The 27637-nt window shown below is 42.9% G+C and overlaps 2 protein-coding genes across 2 annotated transcripts in view; one reads left to right on the top strand and one right to left on the bottom strand.

Moving 5' to 3' along the window:
* Window positions 1-27637, top strand: part of LOC128709946 (alpha-catulin) — a 51016-nt gene that overhangs the window by 12915 nt on the left and 10464 nt on the right. Inside the window, exons 2-7 of the mRNA XM_053804981.1 lie at window positions 14721-14916; window positions 23230-23420; window positions 23536-23641; window positions 26328-26431; window positions 26531-26677; window positions 27179-27595. Coding sequence (XP_053660956.1) covers window positions 14721-14916; window positions 23230-23420; window positions 23536-23641; window positions 26328-26431; window positions 26531-26677; window positions 27179-27595 — 1161 coding nt within the window. The remainder of the gene's footprint in view (window positions 1-14720; window positions 14917-23229; window positions 23421-23535; window positions 23642-26327; window positions 26432-26530; window positions 26678-27178; window positions 27596-27637) is intronic.
* On the bottom strand, window positions 8837-9823 carry LOC128709947 (probable isoaspartyl peptidase/L-asparaginase GA20639). The gene has a single exon (XM_053804982.1). It carries the CDS (start codon window positions 9821-9823, stop codon window positions 8837-8839), a length of 987 nt encoding a protein of 328 aa, XP_053660957.1.

Below are 27637 nucleotides of genomic sequence, written 5' to 3'. Positions count from 1 at the left end.
CATGTTTGTACTAACCAGCAACCACCATGATAGATGTGATAGTTTATGTTGAACATTGAATTCTCTTTTCTTTCCATCTGGCAACATCGACATAAAAAAGAAATAGAAAAGGCGGGCAGGTTTTTGGTGTATTTTCGGCCAAACATTGGTGCAACGCAGTCGTCGTAGCAAGCAGCTGTAAAATATTTAAATCATGTATTCTTGAACACGCTCGGGTGTGGTTTATCTTTTGCGCTTCGCACTCCAGCACCGACAGTCCGACATTGGGCCAGCATGATCTGTTGTAGGTCTATTTGCCGGTTCATCACCTCATCAGAGCATCACCATGAATAGTTGTACGGGGGTGCTACACTGCACGCCCTGAATACACAATTTCGGAAGGCCAAAAATCAACAATTAAATCGTCTCTGATGGGTGGGTTCTGTGCTGGCAACGAAGAGCAGTACTATACAGATGCGGGCAATGCAGTAAATCCTTTGGCACCAGTTGTCTAGAGTTCCTAGTAGGCTGTGGAACTGCAAAGGAAGCTAGAGAACAGCATTTTACAGCAAACACCCTGTAAGAGTGGTCGTAAAAAGTTGGTTTTAGAGTTATAGCTGCCCGTAGTTTGAAGCTGTGTGCTGTATGTAAGTAAAGGAGGTTGCAATTTCTTGCAATAGAACGCAGTAACGCCCTGTCGAAGGGCTGCAAACAGTTGGAACTGTTGGCTAGATCAGCTCGTGCAATGCAAACGGATCTCACGTACGGCATTTGGCAATGAACAAGGTAGCAATTTGGAAGGGTATTCGGTGCAATTTCATTAAATTTGCGCCCGGAATGCAGACGACGATAAAAAGACAGGCTGCCGACCCAGTGATACCTTGTACGCGCACGCATTCGAACGATGCTGCTAAAGGGCTACACAGAAATTCAAATTAAACGTGATGAGATGAACATTAGCTCTGTAGGGGTTAGATCTGTAGGAAACGATGTTTCTTCCTTGTTAGTGCAGTAGTGTTATTCTCACAGTGTGTTGCTAATCATTACATCCAGTTTGTGCACCAACAGAGGTTATTTGGCGAAATTGAGGTTTTTATGACGCATCTTGGGTACATATTTTCCATGATGCTTCATATCGGTAAAGTGAATCTTATGCGGGTATTAGAGAATGCTCGGTCTCGTTGGTTTATTCAATACCAGTGAAAGGATCTGCATGTCCATCGTGCCAACTCAGCACAAAGGCAAATAAAAATGCACACTTAGGATGGCAATGTTGTGTATCTGTAATTTATTTTCTTAAGACTTTTCTCTGTCTCGCTGTACTGTTGAGATTGCGTAACGGACTGCTGTCACGCTCTATCACGTTTTGATTATAGTTTTTTTTGTTGCTTCTCCCAGTGACAGTTTATCTTATTCCGGATGGAGGTATCTAATTCGTACGTCATCTAATTTTTTCATTCATTTTCTGCTCTCTTGAAGCGCATTCGTTTTGCGATGTCCGTGACACTGTGAAGGAAGTTCCGGACGAATGAATAAAACAAAAAAAAGAAGCGAAGGCAAATAAAAACCATCGCCTCTCGGGTGGATTCTGGTCGGAAAGGACGCCAAGAATATAAAACCCAGCTGGACCCACATCATTGGGACTGCCTCTTCCAAAAAAAAAGGGGAGGAAAAAGTGAAAGGGCTCTCCGGCCCACAGCCTCTGCGTCCGCCGACACGTGGTGTAACACGTGACGCTATGCTGTGGGCCACCGAGGACCTTGAATTATTAAAGCTCACGTCTGGTACGGTTTTTGGGGCAGTGCCTTTTAGCCGCACAGCGTACACGCCTGATGCTGTCATGCTCAGTTATGCTTGCCGTGACCGGGGCTGGGCTTCTGTTTTCTGTTGTTGTTGCCTTTGCTGCATTGTTACATGCGCTCCGACTGTGCGACACTGTAAGCTGCTTTGCATTCCATTCCTGTTTCGTAACGCACTGTCAACGGTGCGACAAACGGAATCATTCTTCAGACATGGAGGATGGCACGAGCAGGCACCAAGTCGAGGAAACAATTCTATCTTCCGAGAAAGCGTGAGAACTTGACAGCAACGAACCGAACAGGGAGTGGCGTCGGTGACGCTAAAAACGTGAGGGAAAAAATCTCGCTACTACATCTGGAGCGCAACAGGAAAGGGCGCCACATCCGGGGCACGGTTTGGATTCTCATCTTGGGGTATGTGAATGTACAGGGGGCGGGATGATTCTGCCTCCAGACACTGGCGCCACAGTCGCGCCATTCGTCCTTGCTGTCGTCGTTTTAACCTGCTGGTGTAACGTTTGTTTGTTTCCTTACTATCCGTGGAATGGAAGGTGTATTATTGCTAGTAAAGGCGGTACCCATCTGTCCGCCAACATGGGTCTGTAGTCACACAGCAAATGTACCCCAAACCGAAAAAGAGACCGGACAATGTGAATGTTGCGCCCCAAAAGCAAAGAAAAGCGGGCAGAAAAAAAACTTTTTGCAATTGTTTTGTGTGGAAGTAGTTGAGCGGAGTTATTTTTTATTTCAACTGTATCTTGCTGTGCCCAACGAACAAGGACATGGAGGCCGGCAATAGGCGGGGCACTGTTTATTCACTTACAGAATTTACGCACGCAGAAAAGTTCTAACGACACCCATCGTTCAACTGTGCTGGCCTGTGAGCAAGTTGCTGGTGTTCGCATGGCAGCATGAGCACGGGAAACGGCAAGCATAAATCGCACCCGTCCAAACGGCCACCAGCAGCACCCGGGGAGAGTGTCCGGTAACGATGCTGAATGTGTCATGAAACTGCTGACGTGCTGCTGTGTTGGTGTGTAACGAGCTCTGAAGCCCTCCTAGACGCGGTGAGGGCGTGTGCGCGTTGAAGGAAGGATTAGTGCCTTAAGATTGTTTTTTATTGAACTGGATTACTACACATATGCTATCGTTTGAACATATTTTTTTCTTGGGAGTCATATCATGCGGGCAGAAAAACGTTGTTTCTGTTGTGCGTTAAAAGATACAGTATCTACAGTGAGTGAAAAGGTTCTGTTTTTATAGCGAAACTTGTCCCAAAGATGAATCAATGTTTGTTTGTTAATAATGATGTCCATCTGATGTGCTTATGATGAAGTTGTCCGCACGACAATGTCTGTTATGAATGCAAATAAGTACAAGCGATTCAATATCCGTAATGTCCAAATTTTTGTAACTGTTTTAGACACTATAGTTAATTTGATGATATCTAGGTCTAAATGGGTTAAGAATGATTTTATTCAAATATTTTCCAACTCTAACCTCCGTAAGCTTTCTGACTTGACAGATATGTCATTTGAGGATGCTTTAAACCGAATCCATCTCTCATCTGACTCTATCTGTCATCTATCTCTACAAATTCCACTTGAAACTGAAAACTCTCCTGAAATGGTAAAAAAATTGTTAGTTGTAATTCCTTGAAGACAGTTATTAAACCTTATAATAGACTATGAAGGTGAACAGCAGGGAGAATCTTATTAGTTTTTCCCCGGCGTGACATGTCGTTGTCCGTAATGATGCGCTCTTAATTATAACGAGATCATGTTCGATCACATCATAATTGAACAGTCATCAGGCGATCGTTAAAATTTACGATACCTTTGGTTGATGTGCCGTTTGCAATTAGCCCTTGGGTAATTTCTGCTTCAGTGGAAAAGCTGACCGACAACCCGTTCATGTTCCAGCAAAACGAGGGTACGAAACTTCATTAAACAAGCTCTTCAACTTCATTGACAGCGCTTTGATTGTACGCTTGGCTTCGGGGTATACTTGTCCTCCTAGAGCAGGATTGGTTATGGTAAACACGAAGTAAAGGAAAAACTGGACGCCTTGGGCATTTCTTAATCCTTAGCTTGAGTGTGATCTTGTGTGACAGCACGGCGAGACGTATTGGACTGGCTGCGTGTACCGTGCTACTTGGTAAACTTTTATCTTGTACACCACAGGATTCAGCTTGTTGCAAGCCATCCAAGTGGTTAATCAAACGAGATAATAAAACTGCTGGGCGTCTGAAGTTATACGTAGTAAGCTTACTTGCTTGCTGGGTGATGCGGTCTGACCGGGTGACAAAACGGGCGAGTTGAAGTCGTTATCAGAAGGCGTCACTGAGCGTCTGTTGATTTACTCTCCATAGCAACCGAAACGATGGGAAGTAAAGTAACTGAAATCAAACGTCTCTCATGGAAATGGTGTTCGTACGCAACTCGGATAGCCGTCCAAGGGACAGGCGAAGGAAATTGATCGAAAAATAACACTTTGCATTCGAGGCAAAATAATGAGCTCGGGTACATTTGGATGAGGATGATTCAGATCCTTGGTTTACTGCTGGAACTTACTTACTGCTTGGTACACTTTAACCAGACCCAAGAGGGAAACTAATTTATCACAAGTCTACCATCTTGGGACGCACTTGAACGCAAATAGTCGTGCCGTAAAGGATGCGAACTGGATTTCATACTTCGTAGCAAGCTGTATAACAGTGGGAGAGAAAATTATTTTAAAGCAAAGTTGTCCCATTATCTCTTCGGGGAATCTTTTCCAACCAGCTCAATGTCCTTTTAACAGGTACAGGATTTGTTTGCTGGTGTTGTTTTTTGTTCTTCGGTCGCCTGTCGCCTCTTTTTACCGTGTTTACCAAACTATCAGCAGAACCTCTTAAGTCTAGCCCACCTACAGTGAAGCTTTGCCGTTGCTTTTCCACACAATGTCTGAAACTGTTATTATTTTCTTTACCTTCTCCGGCAAAATCTCCAGCACCATTAACGGTAATCGCTTTTGTGGGAGTTGTGAAAATGTATTTTTAATGAATTCGAAAAGCTCAGGAAATGCTAGAAGAAGAAAATGGGATCGTATTGAGGCTCTCGTCGGCACCGACCTCTCTGTAAACCGGCCGTCCGTAGTTTTGTGAATGCCAGACGACCGTGCGAAATATGACGAGAAATTGCGAACTCGACGACAGAGATTGGAGTTTGTTTGAGTTCTTTTGAGATGTGAGCTTTTTTTTGTTCGTTGTTGCTACTCTTAGAATTTCCCGGTAGGAATTGGCAGCATTCGGCAAAGGTAATCTTTCGATGGAGTCGCCGTATTGATGGGAGCCACCGGAGGTTGAATAGCTCGGTCTTTCCGAGCGGGATTACGATGTAACGATGCATGACGGTTGGTGTGCGATTGGATGGGTCTAGCGACTATTACCAAATAGCAGAATTGTGATGAACTTTTCCATTAACTAGCAAGTAGGAAGTGGGTTGAGTGCGCACAGTAACGAATTGGAATCAGCACAGAATCAATTTATCATCGACTGGGAAGAGACAAGAGCGTACCAGCGGGACATAATTTCGGTGAAGCGAGTATTAGCATTTGCTGTAACTGAGAAAAAAAAAAACGAGTAGGCCTTGGAACTGTGGTCGTTTTGAATGTGTTTGGTACAGTTTTGTGAATGCCATAAGTATTTATTCTTGAAATTGCTGGTACGTGTGTAACACATAAGCAGGGCATTAAATTTCGTGTATTGATTCGTATCAGCTGGTATCATTTACAGTTGAGATGGCAAAAATGTGCTTTAAATCAACATTGATGAAGTGATCTCACTTCGATTGACTGCTTTATGTTAAGCTTATATTTTTGGGTATTTTTTACATCACTGTGAGGCTTCAGAATTTTCTACCCATAAAATACAACACAGAAGTAGAACTATACATGGGTATTCGAGTGCAAGTCGATTCGCTTTTCATTCGGCAAGAAGACAAGAACAAACAAAGCAAAATTCTTAATGGAAACTAGGCATATTGCCACCTTGCTTCTGCCACCTCTGGCATCCCTATTCACAACATCTTTGAAATTAAGGAAATGCATAAAGCACCCGTTTTCTAGAGCCAAATGGATGTTGGCGCCCAAACCTTCCGACGGTTCCCATTTCGAATCGCTTACATCTAACGCCTTGTTGGAATAAAACAAAAAACAGAATGAATAAATGGACGGAAACGATTGTAAGTGCAAAGTTAATGCGCAGCAACTGGAGCCAACGAGTGCGAGTTCATTTTCCGATTCGTGGTCTTGAAAGGATGTATTGTGTTTTTCTGTGAAAGGAAGAAGGAAGGAAGGAAAAGAAGAATAATTTCTAAAGCTGTTCCTGCAAATTTCGAGCCCAGCACAATAATGTTGGCCTTTCTTTAAGTGTGCTGGCTGCACAATGAGGGCAATTGTACCTGGGTTGGTGTAGATTGTGAAAGTTTTATTTTAATGGCTTTTATTTGGGCGAAATCCCTTATGGTAATTAAAATTGATCTCGGAATCCACAAATTATTCGAAAATGCTCTGGATTGGGAAAATGAGGTTAGATTTCAGAGTTAAAATTTCAGTTTTCAATAAATGGGATGTCACAGTAAAATCTATTCGAAGTGAATCATTTGTTTAATATTATGAATACTTACCACCATACTTACTTGCTTAACAATAGTAAGATGAACCAAACACTAAGTGATATTCATTGGGAACTAGTTTACATTCTGCAGTGTATATTGTTTAAGTCGCAACAAGAAAATAACAGTTAATAAGTATGCAAAAATAGAGACATGGAAAGCAGTGAATGCAAGATTACCAAGTGCTTTAAATTTAAGTGAATCTATGATAAATTACGAGTTTCTCGCTTCCGTTACCATATTTCATGCATATGTTGTGTTTGTCTTCAACCAGGATAATAGTGCAAATGATATTGAAAAAAGAAAAGTGAAACCTCGAAAAGAACAAACGATCTGTACACATCCGGTCTGAACAGTATAGCTTGCTTTACGTTCCTCTGATTGGCAACAGGAAACGGAGACGCGGTTCTGCCCAATGTCTCCGGCATCCTAGCTTTCGCACTATCAACGCTTCGATAGCATACCATGGCAGCTACTTACGGTTGTCCAGGGCAGGTAATATAAGAAGGCATGGATCAGATTAAAAAATGTTTGCATGTGTCCTTATTGCATGATGTTCTCCTATGTACTGTTTTGTGTTATTACATTTGATCCCAATGATTTGAATAGAAATAAAATCTCCCTCAAACATAATCAATTTTATTAATCCATTTAGTAGTTTATCTACATTTCAATCAGTTGTGTTTAGAGCGTTTTTTGCTGTTGGCATGCTGTCGAAATATCGCGCCTTTGCTCCTTAGCCTTCAAAACGTTCATCAACAGGCAACAGCCAGGTCACCAAAGAACATAATGGAAAGCTAGCCCGCCATTAGACGGACACGGATAGCGCATCTACACCACTTGAAATGTGAAGCAGACGGTGATGTATCTGTGGAAAATTTATCGACTTTTATCGGTTCACCTGGGAAGGAGGCAAATATCGGAAGCGGTAGTGCTTTGCTACCTCGAAAAAGCTTTGCCGGTCCTCGAACACTCCCATCGGACGTTGTCTACGTTTGCTGGTGCCGGACACACCACTTACCAAAGAGGGTGTCGGTTTCTGTGCACAGCTTTTGCGAGATTTATGGAAGCCATTTTAGGCTAGCATCGGCTAGCGCGTGGTGTTGACTGTCCGCCCACCGTAGTAGTGATGGCGAAACGCACACCGTGGGTTGATGTTTGCGGTTTTGGGGACAGGTTGATAAATGCTGTTTCCGTGGAAGCTTACATTCCACACCTGACGACGAGGTACGTATGAGGTGTTCCGTTTAATGGGTAGCTTACTCCACCCTTAGTTCGGTGGACACCTCGTATGGTAGTCACACTATCACGGCTCGTGTCAGTCTTGGCTTGGTTCGTCGGATTCTCTGAACCTAATTGGAATTTTTCCGGTTCCATTTGTTACAGAAACGCACAAGAAGTTGTGTGTGTGAGTGAGTCTTTTATGTCTGTTAGTTTTCTGATTGTGATCGTTTACCCAGGAGAATAATAATTCTGGCAATAAAATAATGAATCGCTGTATCGCTGTAGCGCAATATATCTTTCTCACGGCGCAAAAAAAAAAACAGACAAAGACGTTTGTTTTGTTTGCTTTTGTTAATATTGATGACCGTATCGCCAGTGTGAAAGGTTAGCAAGATTTATGATACTTCCTTTACTTTGGGGATCAGTTATTACACTACAGATAAAAGTGTTTTGATATACTTTAGGTGTAATATACAATCATTTTAAATACATAATTTCTCCCCCAACCAAAGAACCCTTGAGCAGTAATATCTGTTTGAAATGGTTTTTTTCTGTCTGCTTCTAAGCTTTTTAGAACAGAATTTAATTTAACAAAATCCCACTTTAAATCAGCACGCCGCATTGCGAGTGAGTGTGTGTGTGTGTATTGTTGAAGTCAGCTTTACGGTCGTTTCTTTGAGCGACCACGAGGATTTTTTGTTGTTGCATTGCCAGGAGAAAGATAAATGGCGCTTAATCTTGATAAAATTAACGGTCATCTTATTTCAGCATTAGCTTTTCGCCTCATTATTTTGAGTTTAAGACGGTTCTGTAGCGCAGCGAAAATGGGCAACGAAAGGAACGGAAGCGAAATCCGGTTTTTATCTGTGCTTGCGATCAGCAGGGACTGTTTGCGAATGGTAATGTTATGATGGATAATTGAAATGCATATTTTTGCGTTGGAGAATGAGAAACAAGAGATGGATTAATAATTGAACAAAAGAACGATGCAAACATACCAAGGATGTGATTAAAAGATAGTGTCTTTTACATGAAACTTGTGTTTTATTATTGTTCAAGTCGATTTCATATTTGCACATCCGATTTTCAACATAATTTATGAAAGAAGCTGCTGATGGAAGAACTTAATAGTTATCCCAAACCTTGTCATAATAGTCATTTCGTGTTTTTTGTCATTAATCAGTGTGTGTTTTTTACCTCGAAATCGTGATCTTCCACGAGAGACATGAATTCGATGTCAGATGCTGGCTGCAGGTTGAAATCTTCCTTGCTGACACCGTAGGCAACTGTATCGCCCCTTTGATAAGCCCACGACATATGCTTCGAGTTGTGCGCTACCACCACATTGCCCGCACTATCCACCCCCACCATACCGGCCGTACCGCCCAACGATGCGCTCATCGCATCGAGCAGCTCATCGGCTACCGGTTGTATCTCGCGCCCGGTGAGCTCAGCGGTTCGCAGCACATCGTACGCAATGCATACCTTCATTATGATATCTCCATCGCCCGTAAGTGACACGCCACCCAACCTGTTATCGGCATACGTCCCAGAGCCAATGATAGGAGTATCACCGACGCGCCCAACTCGCTTACCCGTTACGCCGCCCGTAGATGTCGCTGCGGCAATGTGACCATCCGCATCGATTGCTACGGCACCGACGGTGCCCCCTTCGCCCGATCGGTAGCTCTGATCGGAGGCTTTCCAATCATCTAGCGAATCTTTGGCGTATTGTGTTACCAGCTGGCCGGGTGGGTCCAAAAACGAAAAGCCTCGATCCAGCGCGAACGACTGAAGACCTTCACCGATGAGAAAATTGTGCCCCGAATGTTCCATGACGGCACGAGCTAACGAAATCGGATGTTGAAGGTCCCGTACACCACTTAAGCTTCCCGTCGCTTTGGTTGCGCCATCCATGATGCTGGCATCCATCTCGACATCGCCCTCGCTGTTAAGTACCGATCCGTAGCCTGCGTTAAAATAGCGATCAGCTTCCATGATACGAACGGCCTCCTCAACCGCTTCCACCACCGATCCATTGCGAGCCAGCACTTGGTAGCCAACCTTTGCCGCTAGTGTGACACCTCGAAGTTTACCGGGAATGCGATCGTCGGGAACAGTTCCAGCACCGCCATGTACGATGAGAACAGGTTCAATGACACACATAGAGCGCTGAAACGAATCGGAGTGTTGCATTCCATGCATATTGAGGAGTTTGTCCAAACCTACCTGAAAGTTCATGATTGCACAAATTACAAACAGCGAATTCCAAGAGAAGTTCATTTCGATCACAAGACTGGTGCACTAGTGCTTCGAACGCAATTGGGACAATCTCTCGGTTATGCGTCGTATCAGTAGTAAGCGCTACTTCACAATAAAACCTTTTGAGATCACAAAAACAAGAGAAGCTCAGTGAGAGGAAACACGATTGGCTGATAACCGATGCCAGTCAGTCACACAAACATCTGTCGAGCTCAGTGGTCGGCAAACTTTTCGCAGCAAACAGTCCTGGGAAATAGAAATTTGAGTCATTCGGGCGGGGTTTTCTTAAACAAACGAGCTTAATATTAATTTTAACAGAGAGTATTTTAAACATGTTATTGTTCGATCAAATTCGTATGAAAAAGAATTGATAGAAAAGATGATGAAAAATGATAAATTTATAATTTCTATTTCACTATGATATGGCAATGTGTGTCACACGTGTCTATTGCGGAATAATTAATAGCAAGCTGTAGAGTACAGCAGTTACGAGTTGTTGTATTGTTTATTGCTTTATGCTTGTAACAAATTATTTGAAAATAGTTTTATTGTACAATGTGAAATGTCAAACTTAGTTTCACACATGCTTAATGCAACCGAATCTGTCACTCTGTCAACGGATATATTAGAATCCTAAATTATCAATGCTCTCTAGGAAAATTTCAGCAATATGCAGAATTTCTGCGGTATTCTCTTGAAATCAGCAATACAGACTTATTTATTATAATTTTAAATGAAACTCACAATGAAAGTGTAAACAAGCTGCATGTGGTTCGCAAGCCGTCTTTTGCCGACCACTGGTTCAGCACATTGAGTATGGTCTGTTCCAGCTTTGGTAGGCTCGCGTTTACTCTGCTTGTTGAGTCGAGATGCCAAATGAGAGCGTTGAGTTTGTGTTTGGTGGTAAACAGGGGTTTGTGCTTTGTTTATTATGTGAAGAAATTTCTAAATTTCATCGGTTGGGAAAATATATAAATTGAATATGTAGCTTTCGATGCTAAATTACCTCACATATTACAAATTGCAAGAGTTTTCCACCACTTGCATTAGTTTAAATCGCAGGTTAAGGCAAAAAGGTTTGTGGGATAATAGTCACATAAAAAATTATTTGCCGCTCAAAATGGATTTGTAGTACCGTGCATTCACCACTTCGTCCAAAGCCCCAATGTGTTGTACATACTTTGCGAACGGAATAAAGAAACTTTGTTCGCTTGATCCCTCATTTGAATATTCGCTTTGCTTGCCGTGTAGGCGAAATACAGTGTGGTGAAAATGAAAATACCCTTTAAAACAAAGAGGAATCTGTTCAGTTCTTTTCTGGTGGATTCTTTTTTTTCCGCAACGGACGATCTTTAGCTTGCTGAAAACTGAATAAAAAAAAAGGGTCTAAAAGTTACGAATAAATTTGCGTCAGAAAAAGCTCACTCAAAGAAATTTTTATTTGTATTAAAAGTTGACCATCGCAAGGTGTCGGAACACACCGGAACTGATGGTGAAGAAATACAAATTTTCGTTGTTGAAAAGGGTTTTCAACTTCCGTTTTCACTTCTGTTGTTGCGTTGGCTGGTGTTGAGCGGTAAATAGCAAAAAAGGTTTGTTGAAATTGAAAATTTAGATGCGCACACCGCGAGAGAAATAAAATAAATTCTATTAGTGTGTACATGAATGAAATGCCTTAGGTGGTTTGTAGAATAGAAACGCAACAAATGTTATTTATCATACCAGCATTTAAGCTGGTATATAAGGTGTTACAGAGCACACGCTTAACGGGATCCGACGGAAAACTGTGGAAATAATGTTCCCTTGTTCTGGGGGAAGTTTCATGATTAATATTCAACGGTAGTAGACGCGCCGTAAGAAATTGAAGACGTCAAAGTTTAAATCAACCGCAACACACGAAGACGAGCAAAGTTCAATTTGAAAGTTTCGCTCATCATCAAAGGCCGGGTAATGTAAAAACCCTCCTGTCGAACGTTAGGAACCGATCGTGAAAGCAGCCTCGGTTAGTCGCTCACTCATGCTGCCCCTTAGAGGCGTTTTTGTGGAAAGGAAAAGTGAGAAAGCTCAATGCAGCAACAGCCGTTAAGCATGGACTAACGCAGCATGATTCGATTTGAGCAAATTCGCCGAACAGGCGAATGGATCACAAATTTGTATGGAAATTTGTTAGCGGATAAAACAGCACGGCAAGAAACGCGCCTTCGATCGCTTTACCGAAGTGGAGAACGGGTTTCAGAGAAGCACGAAAGGAAAGTGATTTATAGAACGTGGAGCGCTAGCTCTTTTTTTCGTGTGATGTAAAATCCTTATTTAGCAATAATGTTGAATTACTCTCCATAACGCTGAGGGTATTTGGCAGCTTAGCTCAACGCTCGCGGACGGTGCTGTAGTATCTGTCAAAAAGTGCTGACACGGGTGAATCGCAACCGAAACCATGCTGACGCGTGAATGTTACACAATTTTTCATCCCTCTATCCAGTGAGCTGCCAGTTCGTAACAGAAACTTTCGGATCGAACGATATTATTGCTGTCCGTCCCGATGGGAGGGGTCTGTAAGTTTCAAAACCCCCTGTTTTATGGATGTTTAGCTCATAAAAATGGCTGTCAATTTTCCAGCAGCCAGTTTAGTGTGCTTTGTTCGAAATTGATTTACTGTCGATCTTTGGTTGAATTCTTTTCCCGCTCCGGGACCGGGATTTTCTAGCCGGGAAACAGGGAAACACTGGCCAAGAGGCGATTGACTTGGCTGAGAAGCGATCATTAACAACATAGTAAAACTTCACATTAAAAATCCCCGCAGCGCTGGGATGGGTTGCTTTACGATTGAATCGATCGGAGCCGCGTGTTGGCAAGCTAACATGAATCGCTTTATAAGATGGCAGTTGGGCGTATTCACCAGGGTTTTATCGGGCGCGTATAGCCAAAACTCTCAAGAAAATAAAAACCATAGTCGCAACCTATGATCACGAGTTTATATTTGCGGTAAATTCGAATGTAATACCGATTTTTGTAAGTCTTGTGGAATTGTGTTCCAGAATTCGATTAGGCTAGTGAAGAGCACCCTTTTCTCCCAACATATTGACGCAGTCGCTTCCATTTCCATTCCCGTTTTTGTGTCGTAACGATCGGTTGTATTGACTGAAGTATCGTGCGGAGGTACACGGGAAAGAATAATAATTCCCAGTTTACGAGCGGGACTCCCGGCAAACCAAGCCCATAAATAATGCACTCGTAAAGAAGGTTCCCTCCGTACGAAGAGTCGGAAAACGATTGGACGCAAACCGCACACCATGTGTCTCACATCAAACTGTGTGGTATTTGGAAAACTTATTCCCATGATTATTTCTCCCCTCATTTCGGTTTCCCATTACGTAAATGTTGGTCTGCTGTAAAATGTAAATAAAAATCATGGCACCTTACAATAATTTATTTACCGTTGTTACGCAAGACACTGTGTTAGGTAGTGTTTCTTAACCTGTCGTTAGTGGTTAAGAAATTTCAATTATTATCTTTATTGTTCCGTCGCCCATATTTTCGGATAATTTTTCCTGAAGTCCTTGATTCGGTACATAATTGGCCTTCGAACGAATGTTTCAATTCAACCTACACACCCCACTTATCAGCCGCATGAATAGGACGGAACAATTCAAAAGTGGGTCATCAATTGTATTACAATAGATTATGTAGAAAAATTTGGAGAAGCTCACCACTGGCAAAACCATCGCATCTGTTTGCGAAATTACATTAAATCTGCACTCGTAGGTCTAGTTCACGATTGAAAATTAAACTCATGCCTCAAGAAAATGTCAATTTATGCTAGGTGCTTCTAGAATGTAGCAGCTGTTTTTAGTTCCGGGGCCATTCAAGCTCGAAATGGCATTGTCCTAATTTGCACTAGTGAACTGGATTTAATTTATAACCCGCAGAGTTTAATCTTATTATTTCATGTGTACGAAATATGACTTGAGTAGCTTTGGTAGATTTGTGCATTAGAATTTGAATTATGTTCAGGGACACTGGAACAAGCTGAATTGGAGATAGTATAGCTGGTCCAATTCTGGTTATAGCACCAACTATGGCCAGGATGAATTTAGTTTTCCATCTAAAAACATAAATGTTCGTGTGCAGACATTTGTTAAACACTATTAAAGCTTCTTGAATCAATAGTTCCAAGCTGAACAAATCCGCATGTAAAGTAATCCAGTTTTTAAATATGTAGCCAATTGTAATCGCTTCGTCAACAGCAAAATATTTGAATTTTACCTAGTGTCTAATTCTATTACAACTTACGACACCCCCTATGGAGAAATATGAGGAACAGTATCATTGTAACATGAACTTTTCTACAAAAATTCCTAGAGGTTTTGAGCCAAGGCTAGGATAAAATAGATCCTGTTGTACTGTAGACTTAAGGCCTCTAGAGAACGTATAGCATCATGTGTCACACTGAATAGAACATTATTTTGTTAAGTTAAGTTAAGTTAAAGTTCTAGTTCATGAGTATCAATTGTCCAATTTGTAGCGTGAAATAGAATTTCTTCAATGTTTGTAAAATTCTTTCCATCACTTAGTGTCAATATGGTATTATTTATTCAAGCACTCTGCTGTGTCTTTTAATTGTTGTGTTAAGTAGCGATTATTAGCAGGAAAGACGTCAACACATGGCAGTATCGTAAAATGTAATCAAAGTAAGCTTGTTGCTACTCATATGCATATGAACCGGTGTATTCGTGGGATGTTTGAGTTTACACGCTCATCTACAGCTGCATTGAATCCGTTGTTTTCGCTTTTCTTTCCCCAGATCTCAACCCTAGTACAGCATCGTTCGGAGCAGCAGCATCACACATCGGAGCAGAAAATGCGCGCCATTGGACGTGTCGGCCAGGCTGTGAACCTGGCCGTGGAGCGTTTCGTAACGGTTGGCGAGACAATCGCAGATGACAATCCCGAGATTAAGCAGGACATGTACGACGCCTGCAAGGAGGCACGAGCAGCCGGTAAGTTTAAGGCATTCCCGCATCGACTCTCCATCTAGCTGGGGAATGTGAAGCACGGCGAGCAATGCACTGGCTGACGGTCACTTGGGGGTGGGGTGCTCGGAACCTTTATCGTTTTATTGGCATGTGCGTAAAATATCTTTGTTAGTGCACACTCCAGAGCGTTGTCTCCATTACCGAGCATAGAACATAGCTACGGTATCGTCGGGATGAAACTTTGCCCACCAAAGCTACAAGCTACATACCAATTTGAGGAATATTACCGTTTTAATGACATTGTTACAGTTGAGTACAACCCAAATTATCCTACTCATATATTGGGAAGACATGGTAATGGACCTTTCGCCTCTCGTAGGAATGCAGATATGGAGCACATTTACCAAAACCGGAGCAGTGGTTTGATTACAGGTGGTTTTTGACCACCACGAAGGTTGAGCACAACCTGGACGAACTACATGCCAAAGCGGGTTTAGTAAGCGTTGCCTCGATTGTGTTGATTAGGTGATTTTGAGGTTATGCGGTTGTAGAACCCGCTGCTACCATCGCCACCGTTCGCCATTGATCGGGACTTAAATTATGAAACCAAACACACAGCTGGTTGCGGGTGTAAATGCGACAATCACTGACATCGTATTACGCTGCAGTAGAGTGCATCGCGTGCAAAGGCAAAATTATGAGGTTCACCCTTTTTCGAGCTTCAAAACGATGGTAAAATCAATATCAATTTGCCACCGGCCGGTTATGTTTTAACGTGAATTGTGAAACAATTTTCGAGAATAGGTTTGGAAGTCATGCAATCTTTAATTTTTTGATTGCGTGCTATGCAGCCCTCTTCTGACGTTTGTTTCATATAACTTTATTATAGATCTGCTAAATAAGAACGGTTTTCGTGTTCACCATTGCTTTAAGTATAGCCTTATTTATCCAAACGGAGAGCAAAACTAATTGAGGCAATACTAAAGTTGAGAAAGTTGTAGTGCTTGTTTAATAAACACTAAGCGAGTTTGTCTACTACTCCAGCATGCCTGCTCTTGTTGCGGAATCCATTATACCACCTGCAACTCAATGCGGTTTCCGGCATCATTATCACAAAAGTTCCATCCTATCGCAGACACGTACCGAACTGCGGGGTAAGAGGTTTCATCCGTTGGATCTAGTTGGACAAAATCAATACGACATTTATCTCAAGTCATACGGGGCCGATGGTCTCGGGCACAACCACCAGGCGGCGTGATTGATAGTGTCGGTGAGCTGGTGGCGTATTATTTATGAGTTTACCCTTGACGGTCGGCCGGGGCTGAGCGTGAACCGCAACAGCAACAGCCGATGTCACCAGAGGCTCCCGGCGGTAGCAGGGTGCAATATTGTTGATGGTTTTTATATCGGGGGCTGAGGTCAAGCGGATGCCACCGTTAAAGGCATCAATCTATGTCAGGTCAAACTAGCTGCCTCGGGGTGTTGGATAAGTTTCTTTTCCGTGACAACTTTCCACTGTCAACCGTGTTTGAAGTGAACGGTTTTGAAGTAATGGTAGGGTAGTATGAAGTTAACTTTTTTCAAAGTGAAACAGTAGCACACTTTACACTTTGGCCACTTCTTTGATGGAGTTATTATGCACACTCTCCATAATAGTGGCAGACACGTAGATCGGACAATATGGACGTTGTTAATTTTTCTGATCTGGTAATAATATATTGTACAGCTGAGTTTGGGATAGAGAAGTTTTATATTTTATAATTTATGTGATGTAATATAAAGTGTTTTGTAACATTATGTATAATAGATATTTAAAAAAATTAATTTTCCAGTAGCATAAATAACCATGCGCCTCCATGGATAATAACGAAAAGTAATTATGCACGTTAAATAAGGATTATCGAAACAGGTTTATGTATTGGTTTATTATTGACATTTAATAACTGGAGCAATTGTTGTTGATAGTCGTGATGTTATTTTAATACTAGTTTCCCTTTGTTTTTGGCAAAACATATTGCATTGATTACTAGTTTATAAAATAATGTGTTATCTAATGGCATAAATGACCACGCGCCTCCATCGATTTGGGGGCCAAATGGAAATATGTATCAGAACACAATCAAGACTATTGAAATACTGAATGTGGACAAACAATTGCTGTATATTGAAACAATAAATCTGGAGCAATTGACCACAATTCGAAGGGTTATAAAAGATTAATAATATTAGCTAAAATTTGCTGACAGCAACGCCCCGCAACGCAATGATTGTTGGTGGTTAAAGGCTAAAATGCAGCTGGAACGTGGTTTGAATTTAAAATAGTCCTATTTGCTCATCTCGAACGGGTATTCGCCAACGTTTGAAACGGAATCCAGGCCGCAAGCCCGGCACTGCAGAGACAGTGCGAACAAAAGCGCATCCGATCGAAAGCTACTGTGCAGTCGTGAGGCAGCAGGAGCAAAAAAGCATCCATCTTATCCGGAGCGTTTTGCCGAACGACGTGATGGAATAAGTGAGAGAAACTTTTAATTGACGGAAGAAAAAGCGCAAGCAAACGAACATCCTGTGCCGGGGCGATGGTTGCGCTGCAGTACTCGGCTCGCTAACCGTATGTCCATGGTTTGTGCTGCGTGCTGCCAAACGACAGGCCAAGGAAACGGATCTAGGCCGTGGTTGACCGAGAGTGTTGGCTTGCAAAAATGGGGCTTACTGAAGAAAGTGTCGCGAATGCCCGGAGGAACATTAAAAGCATTTCAAAGCGCTACGGAAACTGAACGGTTTTCCCGCTTGTGCCGTGCGGGACGTGGCCTCCCGATGGCAGAGCCGCTTCCTGTCTGCATAACCGCGACGAGAATAGACAAACTGAGACCTTTAATTTTAATTGCCATCCTATCCAATTTTATCGCACAACAATCGGGCCCGGCTGGATGGGCAGAGATCTTGCTGATGGTACGGTTCGACAATGGAGAGTTTGTTTCATCAGTGCTGCAAAACCCTCCGGCGTATGTCAGCGTTACGGCCCTTGAGCTTTGGAGAGAGATTGGCTCGTTATGTTATGGCACACGGCATGCCAGTGACCCAGTTCCCGCCCCGGGAGTGTGTGTTTCCTTCTTTAATTTTTCGATTCGATCAGCGTTCGTTTCCAAATATCTGCCATCGGACGAACGGCAAGCCACTGTTTCACAGCACGTTTTCGGTCCTCATTTCCGATCGGGGTTCGTTTCATTTCGGAGAAGGAATTCAAATGTGGAAAGGGATATAATTGCCGACATTGTTTAGATTCTATTGAAGCACACAGAATCCCCAAATTAGAGATTGGAAATTCCAAATATGGCCCCTATTTCGAATGATTCCATGTCGATCCTCCATAGTGGATTGTCGTTAGTGTCACGACCGAGTGATTTGAGTCAAAATTGAATGAACCACTTTGTTTGTGTGCTTTTCGTTAATTAATGAACAATCGACAGGAAACTGGAATGGTGCATATTGGAAAGCCTCTAAACTAAACCATGTTATCTTCATGATATTCATCATTTTGTGACGGTGTTGATATAGCTTTTAAATTGCAAAAGATTGATTAGAAAATTCCCACAATTGCTAGTTTTATTTGGAATAGCCGTAAAAAGGAGCTTGGATGGATTTATCACCACACTCACAGTGCTCGGTGAATAATGAATCGTATTTGATGAGAAATATCTCGCACATACGGTACGGAACGGAAACGGACTCATATTTATCAAATCCACTGAAACGGAATTGCAAACGAACGTAGAACAAATGAAGGGACCATTGCACCGGCGATGTCAGCTGGCGATTATGGCCTTGACGTGGACATATGTATGTGAAGGTAACCGGGACTTTCCATCCCCGTTTTATGTGCACGTGGGGCTATAGCGTGGGTAGCATACAGGCAACACGCAGCAAATGGAATCTTGCCTCAAGCGGGCTAGCCATCAATGGCCATTTTGTTGCTCAATCGGTAGTCACATGCTACATTGTTGTGGGAAGCTCAATTACTCCAAGCTGTGTATGTGTGTGTGTGTGTGCGCGAAATGAGCGAAAAGAAAAACCCCCTGGTGGAAACCGGTAGCTGACGTAAAATCCCATACTAATTGAAGCCTTAAATCACTTCACCGGCCGAAGCCAGACGCGCGTCACTGGCGGGATTTTTCCCACTTCTTCCGTATATAATAGTCCTTCTTGGAAGCGAGCATGGTCGACAGTTTCCCCGCTGGTCGACATCATATGATACGCAGTATCGCGCATTCTTTGATCGGCTGATCGGTATGGCCGGGTACGGGATTGCAGGTAGGGGATTGCAGGACAAGGTAAAACACCGGTTGGCATTCTCTCCGACAGCCGACAGCATAAGCGAAGCGGTAGCCAGAATTTTATAGGTTTCGCATTATCATGTTATCGTGTTTATGGGAGGGATCGTAAAATTGGCTTGTTTAACGCCATGCTGAAGCACAACCACCACCAGTGCTGGGTGCGTCCGAGGGAAATGGGCACCATCGTGGGGTACGCAAGCGGTGTTCCGTTCTGCGAAGCGTTGATTTTCTTTCTCGATTCCACTTTGTGCCGTTTTTTTTTTTATTTCAAACGAAAGGGAAACATTTTACTACATTTCACAGTCTTATCAGCAGCGCAGTGTGCACACAGGGAACCGTAAAAGTGAGCCAAGGTATCGAAACGCAAATAGAGGTAATAGAGGGCTGGAAACATGATATAAAGTAAACTTTCTCACCTTTGCTGCAATTGAAATCTGGAAGGGTCGAGGGATTCTGGTTCTATAGAATTGCGAACAAAAAAAAAAAAAGGTGAAAGGAAAGTTATGCTACTTCCATAGAAGCAACAGCAAACGGTCGTACCACAAGCGACAGGTTGCTTTAGATTGCTAACGGAAATTCGAATCATGTTTGAACCACACCTCTCGCTGGTATAATATCCCTAACTTATTATTAATGTACCGGTGAAAGGTAGTCACAAAATGATCAGCGAATTTTCTTTGCATATCGCATGGATTTTAAATTTACTGAAGTCCAATGGAGAAAAAAATATTAACTAATAAAGATATGCAGGAAATTATTACTAGAATCTTTGGTTGAACAAGTGTTCTAAAAAAATACTTGGAATACCTGAAGTTCTTTAAAAAGTGGTTGATGTTCTTCAACATGATCGAAACTGAGGATAACAACGTAAGAAAAGAAATCCGGTGGCGTACTGTGATGGGAAATAGTGCTTACTATGTGCTCCACAAACTCTTACGATCCAGCAGACTCTAAGACGGTCCAGAAGACGCGAAATGCAGCATTTAGCGTCAGTAACCTCGTTGGCTGGGTTAAATTAAGCAGCCCTGGAAGAGCGCAGCCATGGGCCGAGTTTCCTGGAAATGGATTAGTGAAAAGTGGAAGTGGAAGTGGATCAGGTCATGTCAACGCGGCGTGTTCTAATATGAATGAAACTATTAGAAAAAGAAAAGAAAAGAAGAAGAAAAAGATAAAGGTCTCTTCTAGTAATTTCTTGGCACGATCCAACCAATTTCAGCCAATTTCAGCTAGGTCAATCCAACAGAACACGGAACACGGTACTCATTTGTGTGATGTTTCCTGATGAAACTAACAACATTAACAAGAAGCAATAACCACAATAAGCAATAACAAGAAGTAATTCCTGAAAAAAAAAAATATGATCAGCGACGTCAATCGTAGAACGAATTCCACCTTCTTCAGGAAATAGTCTTCGCGTAAGGTGTAAAGAATTCTGCCATAATAACTCTCGTTGTTAGCCAGTGGTCAGTAGTTTTCTTCTTTATTGGCACAACAACCTCAAGAGGTCTTAGCCTGCCATTTCTGGCTTTATGTGACTGTTTTTACGCGTGGCTGGATATTATGTCTTGCGTACAGAGAATTGATACGGAAGGAATTTTGGACCAATCCTGGGGTGTGGAGACCGCCGCCGCCCCGCCTTCCGTTATTATCATAGTATAGTAAAGTCTTAATTTAAAACATTGGTTCGATATTTTTACTTCAAAATCCCAAAACATCGTCACCAATAAATGTGAGCATTTACTCTAACTTGTTTAACATTACCAAAACCGGAAAACCCTAGACAACATTGACCTGACAGAACTGCGCTGGTACTGCACTAAACACCGGCCACAAACTCTGCATAGAAATTACTGCACCGGCACCGATGTACGATTGCAGCGAAGTCGTGACAGTGAAAGTTGAACGAACATCGTCCATGTTTGTTCCGGAGGTTAGAGCAAAACCGGAAACCGCAGCAATGAATTCAAACACTCGCGTCAACCACCCACTGTGTCCGAACGCTTTCGTACTTTTCCCCCACGGGGATCGTGATCACGAGCAGTGCAGCAGTACGATGAAATATGCAAACTTTTCAAATAGTCCAATCAAAAAACTTTTCTTTGCTGTTTACTTTGCCGGGCTGGCGTACCGAACAGTGTGCTGGAGCGATTTCAATGACGTTTGAAATTAGATTTTACGCTTTATAATGCAGAGTGGGTGGCTATCCGGTGTAGGGCCGTTGTCAGGTGCATTGGATACAAGCTGGTCGACAAATATTGGTCTGTGGTTGTGTAAAGGTTGAAGCGATAGTGGGTAGTGATATTTAATTAAATGCTCTTTTCCAGTGTTCTCTTTTGCTTTTGTGTCTTAGGAATGAGCAGTATTTGTGTGTGTTATAACAATAATTAACTTTATAACAATCTTATGGAACGTTTCATTTTTTTTATACACAATCAACTTGTTGTTCTTGCTTAATGATGACGAAGAAATGCAGAAGATAAATTTGTCATTTTGGCTCTTTTTCATACTGCAAAAACTCGATCATCTGGAGAAAATACTTGCAGTAGAAAGCAATCATTACGATTCGTTATTTTTGCTACAACTGGCCACGGCGAGTAGAATGTCGTTTGCTAGGACGAAGCAAATTTTATGCTCCGTTTAACATCAGCTGAGCTGTGAAAATCGGCACGCACTGCGCCGTGAAAAGTACACTCGACTAATGGCACACAGTGTCGCTAACGGGTATCTCGGCTACCGTACCCGACCCATCAACATCTAGTCGAGTGCTGAAGTAGATGACTTGTAAGGGTTTGTTTTACGCTCACTTTGTCCCGCAGTGGCCGAGCGTCGAGAGGTTATATTTTGGTGTAAAGTTTACGACGCAGCCCGTAACGCTACGGCCTTCGTTACAGTGTGCTGCTATCAACAGTGCCATTTCCAAGTGGTATTGCAGCAAGAAGGCCAGGAACTAGACGTGCCGACTCGGCAACACCCGGACTCCACTTTACGACATCGCAAGGGGCATGCAAGAATGACAATTGAATTATGGATAACTGAATCGGATGGGTCATTGTAGTGACGAGGTTATGATTATGGTTATTTTCGTCAGAAACCTTCCGGCATGTGTGGAGGGGTCACGAGACGTACGGGACTCATACGGTATGGTACATAAAACCACGCGTAGTGGGTAGAACAAATCAAGGTACTCACACATTTTACATCTTTTTTAAAGTCTCCACATAAAAGCGAATGGATATCCATAAAGCAGACGGAAGACAAGCGACTAGAAGTGGGCAAAAAATGAACATTTTAATCTGTAAAAATGCTCAAGAAACAGAAAAACAATAATGAACTTCGCGTAAATTAGTGTTGTGGTTAATGAGTCTGTTGTGAAGAGTAGTTCATATGAAGCTTTACTAAGGAGTCATTCCGATTAGGAGTCAACTCGCAAACGATTCATGAACCTTTCAAATCAAATTTTGGAAGATACATTAATCCTCATGCAATAAAACTAAGTCTTAAATCATGTTTCCGGAGAGATTCATGGCGCCGAATCATTTACCCAACACTAAGTTAAATACATTTTTCATGAAGGAAGTACATGAAAAAATAAAAACCAAGCCATTTTAACTGGAGCAGACGAATCAAGAAACAAAGTGAAGTAAATTTTACTGTTCATTATTGCTTCGAGACAGTAATGAAATAAATTTCATCATGAATTCAAAATGAAACCAATTACAGTACAACCCCACGTAAAGCGAGGAGCGAAATAAACTCCTGCCGACAAGCAACAACAGGAAAGTACTTTGAAATTTATGAACCTCTCGTCTCGGACAAGCCTGCCGATCAGACTTGTTTCGTTTTATTTCGTCTTGGGAAAACATTTTACGTCGGACGACTCGAAACGTGGGTAGGGATATTGCAAGTAAATTGTGTATTGTGAATACTTAAATTTATCTCCTGAAAGACATCTTCCAATTCCAAGTTATAAACAATTGTTTCGTTCGTCCTCTCTTGCTCATTTCAGGCTCATCGATAGAGCGCTTATGTGATATAGCGGCAACAGATCCGACGGTCGGATACTCGCCGAGGCCAAATCCGATCGACGATAGAGGACCGATGATACGCGCCGCCCGGACGCTGCTCAGTTCGGTGACGCGTGTCCTGCTGTTGGCGGACATTGTGGTCGTGAAGCAGTTATTATTAGCCAAAGACAGGGTAACGCATCCACCGAAACAGAAACATGATGCTCGCATGGTGCTAATCATTCCATATCGGATGTGGTGTGGATTTGTCTGCTTTTGTTTTCTTTTTTTTCCCCCGCTCCAAACAGGTAGCTAGAACTTTAGGTAGATTAGAATCAGTGGCCAATTTTACAGAATTCGTGAAGGCGTTCTCGGTGTTCGGCGCGGAGATGGTCGAGTTGGCGCATGTTACAGGTGAGTTGTGTTGTGTGGTGAGAGCGGCTAAAATAAAATTTTAACAATGTGTTCCACAGTGTTCCAAACACCAGACTGGAAAAAATAGGAAACAAAAGCCCATGCGATTGAAAGCTATGGAATTGTTACACTCAGCGGCCCAATTCCATTCCTTCCTGCCAAGAATGCACACGCCCGAATGGGCTTTTCGTGCTAGGCTCAAATATTTCTTCACTTATTTTTAAGCTAAGGAAGCATTTTTGTTTTCTTCCGTTTTCTTTGTCTCCAACCCGTCGTTCCGTTGCTCCAGCGGAAGTGGGATGGAAATTGACCGATGAGCTATTTATAAGAAAATTGTTTTAATTTTACGGCTCACTAGGCTCCGTCAGGCTAGCACGACGACGACGGCAGACTGCAACATACGGCATTAAATCGTACCCGGAGTGCCTTGCTAATGCGAATAAGCGAATCGGAATGCACCGGAAGCGTCTGTTTCCGGCTTTTCAGTTGTGCGCGGGGTCAGGGCAAATGGTGAAGAATGTAAATTGTTGTTTGATTCGGACGAGCTTTCTTCCATTTTGCTTCCAATTCCTGTTTCCGGGTCATCTAGTGGCTCGATTTGGCTCGACACTTTTTTTTTGTTGGCTGCCCACTCCGAAGTGCTCTTAATCCGGAAGTTTGGTCCGTAGAATAATGGCTTTTGATGGCGTTCGTAGGGAAATTGCGCCAATAACTCTTTGGCTCGTTAGTCAAGCAGGAGGGCGGAATAGTTTTATAAATGAGCTTTCCTTCCTTTTTTTTTTAATGCGCAAACAATCGACTGATTTTTGTGTGTAAAGTAAGGGTTTGTGTTGGAGTCCTTAAAAAAGGCTTATTTCATTTGGAATACATTGTTGTGTTTAGTGTGAAACAATCTAACTGCACAGTAAACTGATTTACTTTACAAGTTGCCCAATATATTTCACTTACTGTTATATGTTTAATGATGCTTTATGAGCTACTTGGGATCGAGTGTTGCTGAAATATACGAATTTTATGAACATGTGTTCATCCTTGCGCCACAAAGGCACAAAAGGCTTCAGCGTCTGACGTCACCTGATATATCTATCCTTGGAGACCTTTGACAGAAATGACTTCATTTGTATGTTCGTGTGCTGCGTCTTTTACGATGGCCGTTCGGCCAAGAGGTTTGAAGCCCGTTTCTTACACGCTTACATAGGGAAGCGTACCATAAAGCCACACCACATTGAGCTAGAATTATAATAAAGAAATGCTCCGGCATTACGGATGACTAACTGCGGAGCATAAAACCACGAACCCATCAAACCCGTTGTTAGGAGCAGCCATATCGCCCAAGTTTACGCACCAGAGCGCAGAAAACGGAGAAAGCATCATGTGTGAATGCCGGGAACGCCCTGTATAAAGTTCGGATTCGGACGCTGATAAATGGTTTCGCAGTGGGAATGTGTGCCGCTCTTGAGGATGGAGATCGTTTTTAAACGATTGGATTCAATACCCGGAAAAGGGAGTTTTATGATATCTAATTGGAGCCAGATGTGGCCTTTGCTCTGGCGATGAGGGCAAGTTATTTGTGCGGCTTATGTTAGCAATATATCACGGTTGACCATTAACATGAGCGATTTAATTTTACTAGTTATAGCTGGTTTTTGTCATAAAAAACTCAAAATGACGACTATTTCGGAGCTAGCTTTATACAACCGTAACACGCTTACGTACGTGAGACGGAGACGTAAAAAGAGCTTTTAAAACCCCATAAATTTGCATCTAAATTACATAATTCAAACCGAAACTTTTTAAAGCATTGCTGAAAAAGGTGACGAATGAGAGTGGAAAATTGTCTGGTGGTAAGAAAAAAATACGGTGACATCCTTTCGCGTGCTTTCCTTCCAATAAATCGTGGTGGGTGATAGAGAACGAAGAACTTTAATCGGCTTATCCCTTCGAGCTCTAATCTCGTCGGTTGCTTCTCATAACTGTCACTCAACCTTACCCCTGTGTGGCATTGAGCCGGTGCAAAATGCGTCCCCTTTTGCGGGGCTAGAAGAGCTTTTAGATTAAAATAAATCCTCGCGCTGTATGGACGGTGTGCAGGTCAAGGAGCTTGGAGCGGTAGGATTTGAAGCAAGGAGGAGATTCGGACCAACCCGTAACCACACGACCCTCGGTTCGCATAGAAACGTGTGAGAATTTATGATTCCTGGTGTAATAACTTGACACGGTATGCGGTCAACGACATTATGTGTCGTGTCGACGGTGTGGAAAAAAGTGTAGGGTTGGCCGCTGTGCAAGATTGGTTATGAAGGATGTGGTATTTGCGCATGCCACCTCCCCGAAAAAGGGCATCCCGTCACACCGAGTGGTTATATCGCTCTTAACCGGTTCATAATTGCAAACCATAAATTGAATGTGGGAAAGATTTAATGGGATTAATTAAATTAATCGCTGTTGTGTTTGTGAGGGAAAGCGTCCCTAGGGGAAAGCGCTTTCTTCACAGACTACAGAGAAAGGAGTTTCTACCTTTCTGCCTTACTCATAGAAATAGCTCTCCACAGCAAGCAACAATGGGGAAAGCTTTTATTTTTTGTCTCGATAAGCTTCCGATTCCTTCCGAAAGAAAGGACCTGGTCGGTTGATTTTTCATGCCACACAACGGTTGATATGTTTTCACCCATTGTTCACAACGCAGGAAATCGACAGAATGACTTGAAGGACGAACGAAGACGAGCCCAGATGTCATCCGCGCGGCAAGTTCTCGAACGCTCGACAATGATGTTGCTCACATCATCGAAGGTAAGTCAGCTGGCATAAACTAACGCCTCAAACCCATCGGTCTAGGGCGTGCCATACTAATGGGGACATCATATCGCCTTTCGGTTCGTTCGCTCGCAGACATGTCTACGACATCCAGAATGTGCCCACTCGAAGGAAAACCGTGATACGGTGTTCTGCCAGATGCGACGAGCGATGGACTTGATACACTACGTCGTGAAGGACGGTATCCTGGAATCCGCATCGGACCGGAACGCATTAAGGCAGGTTAGTGTGCGTGCCCGGGACGCTCAAGTGTGTTCGGTTGCTTCTTTGATGCCGGATGATAACAGGCACGATAGGAAATTGTCGACGCATCAAGTGCTTTGCCGGAAGATTTTGTACCGACTGTCGTAGATATGTTATTCATGCTTTATTTACCGTACAGGAATTAAAAGAGATTTGCAATTTCTCAATATTAAACACAATTCCAAAGAAATGTGAAACAACTTAAGCAATTTGTTCAACGAGTAAAGAATTTTTCGAAGGTAATTTAATTTTGTCCTTGGATAGCAGATACGATTTAATTTTTGTTTGTGCAAGCCTCTGTAACAATATGAAATTAATCTCTTGGAGATTGTTTTCTGTCCAGTGACAGACTGAAAAGCCCAAGAGCGAGTGACACCACGGTGAAAGATTGAAGTTGATCGCATTAGGAAGAAAATGTAATGTAATCCAACGTTAAAGGAAAATAAATTGCATTTCCCTTTCCGTCGTCCGTCATACCAGGTACCGGAATGGGATTCGGAGCGTGCGACGGCATTTACTTGCCTGCGGCACTTTTCCCGCCTGATAGAGATATCCCGTCCGAGCTATGATCGCAATCCCGGTCCCGGCGTACCCGGTGGTGTCGCTAGCAGTGTGGCTCCACCCAGCGTCAAGGACCGCACACCGACGATGGGACCACCGTTGCTGTCGAAGGAGTGCATCTCACCGACGCAGGTGCGCGACAAGGAGACGGGCATTGCAGAGCATCGGCGCGAGCGGGACCTTATGCGGCGGAACAGCGAGCGGGACCGGGAGCGGGACCGGGAGCGGGAACGGGAGCGGGAGCGGGACCGGGACCGTGATAGAAATTCCATTGGCCATTCCAGAGAGTATAGTACTAGGGAGCGCGAGTTTCCCAAATATGACAATAAGGCGGATGTAAGTATGCTGGGAACGGGATGGAACGGACGCACGATGATA

This window comes from Anopheles marshallii, chromosome 2 (genome assembly GCF_943734725.1).
Source record: "Anopheles marshallii chromosome 2, idAnoMarsDA_429_01, whole genome shotgun sequence".
NCBI lineage: Eukaryota > Metazoa > Arthropoda > Insecta > Diptera > Culicidae > Anopheles > Anopheles marshallii.
This window is presented reverse-complemented; position numbering and strand designations above follow the sequence as displayed.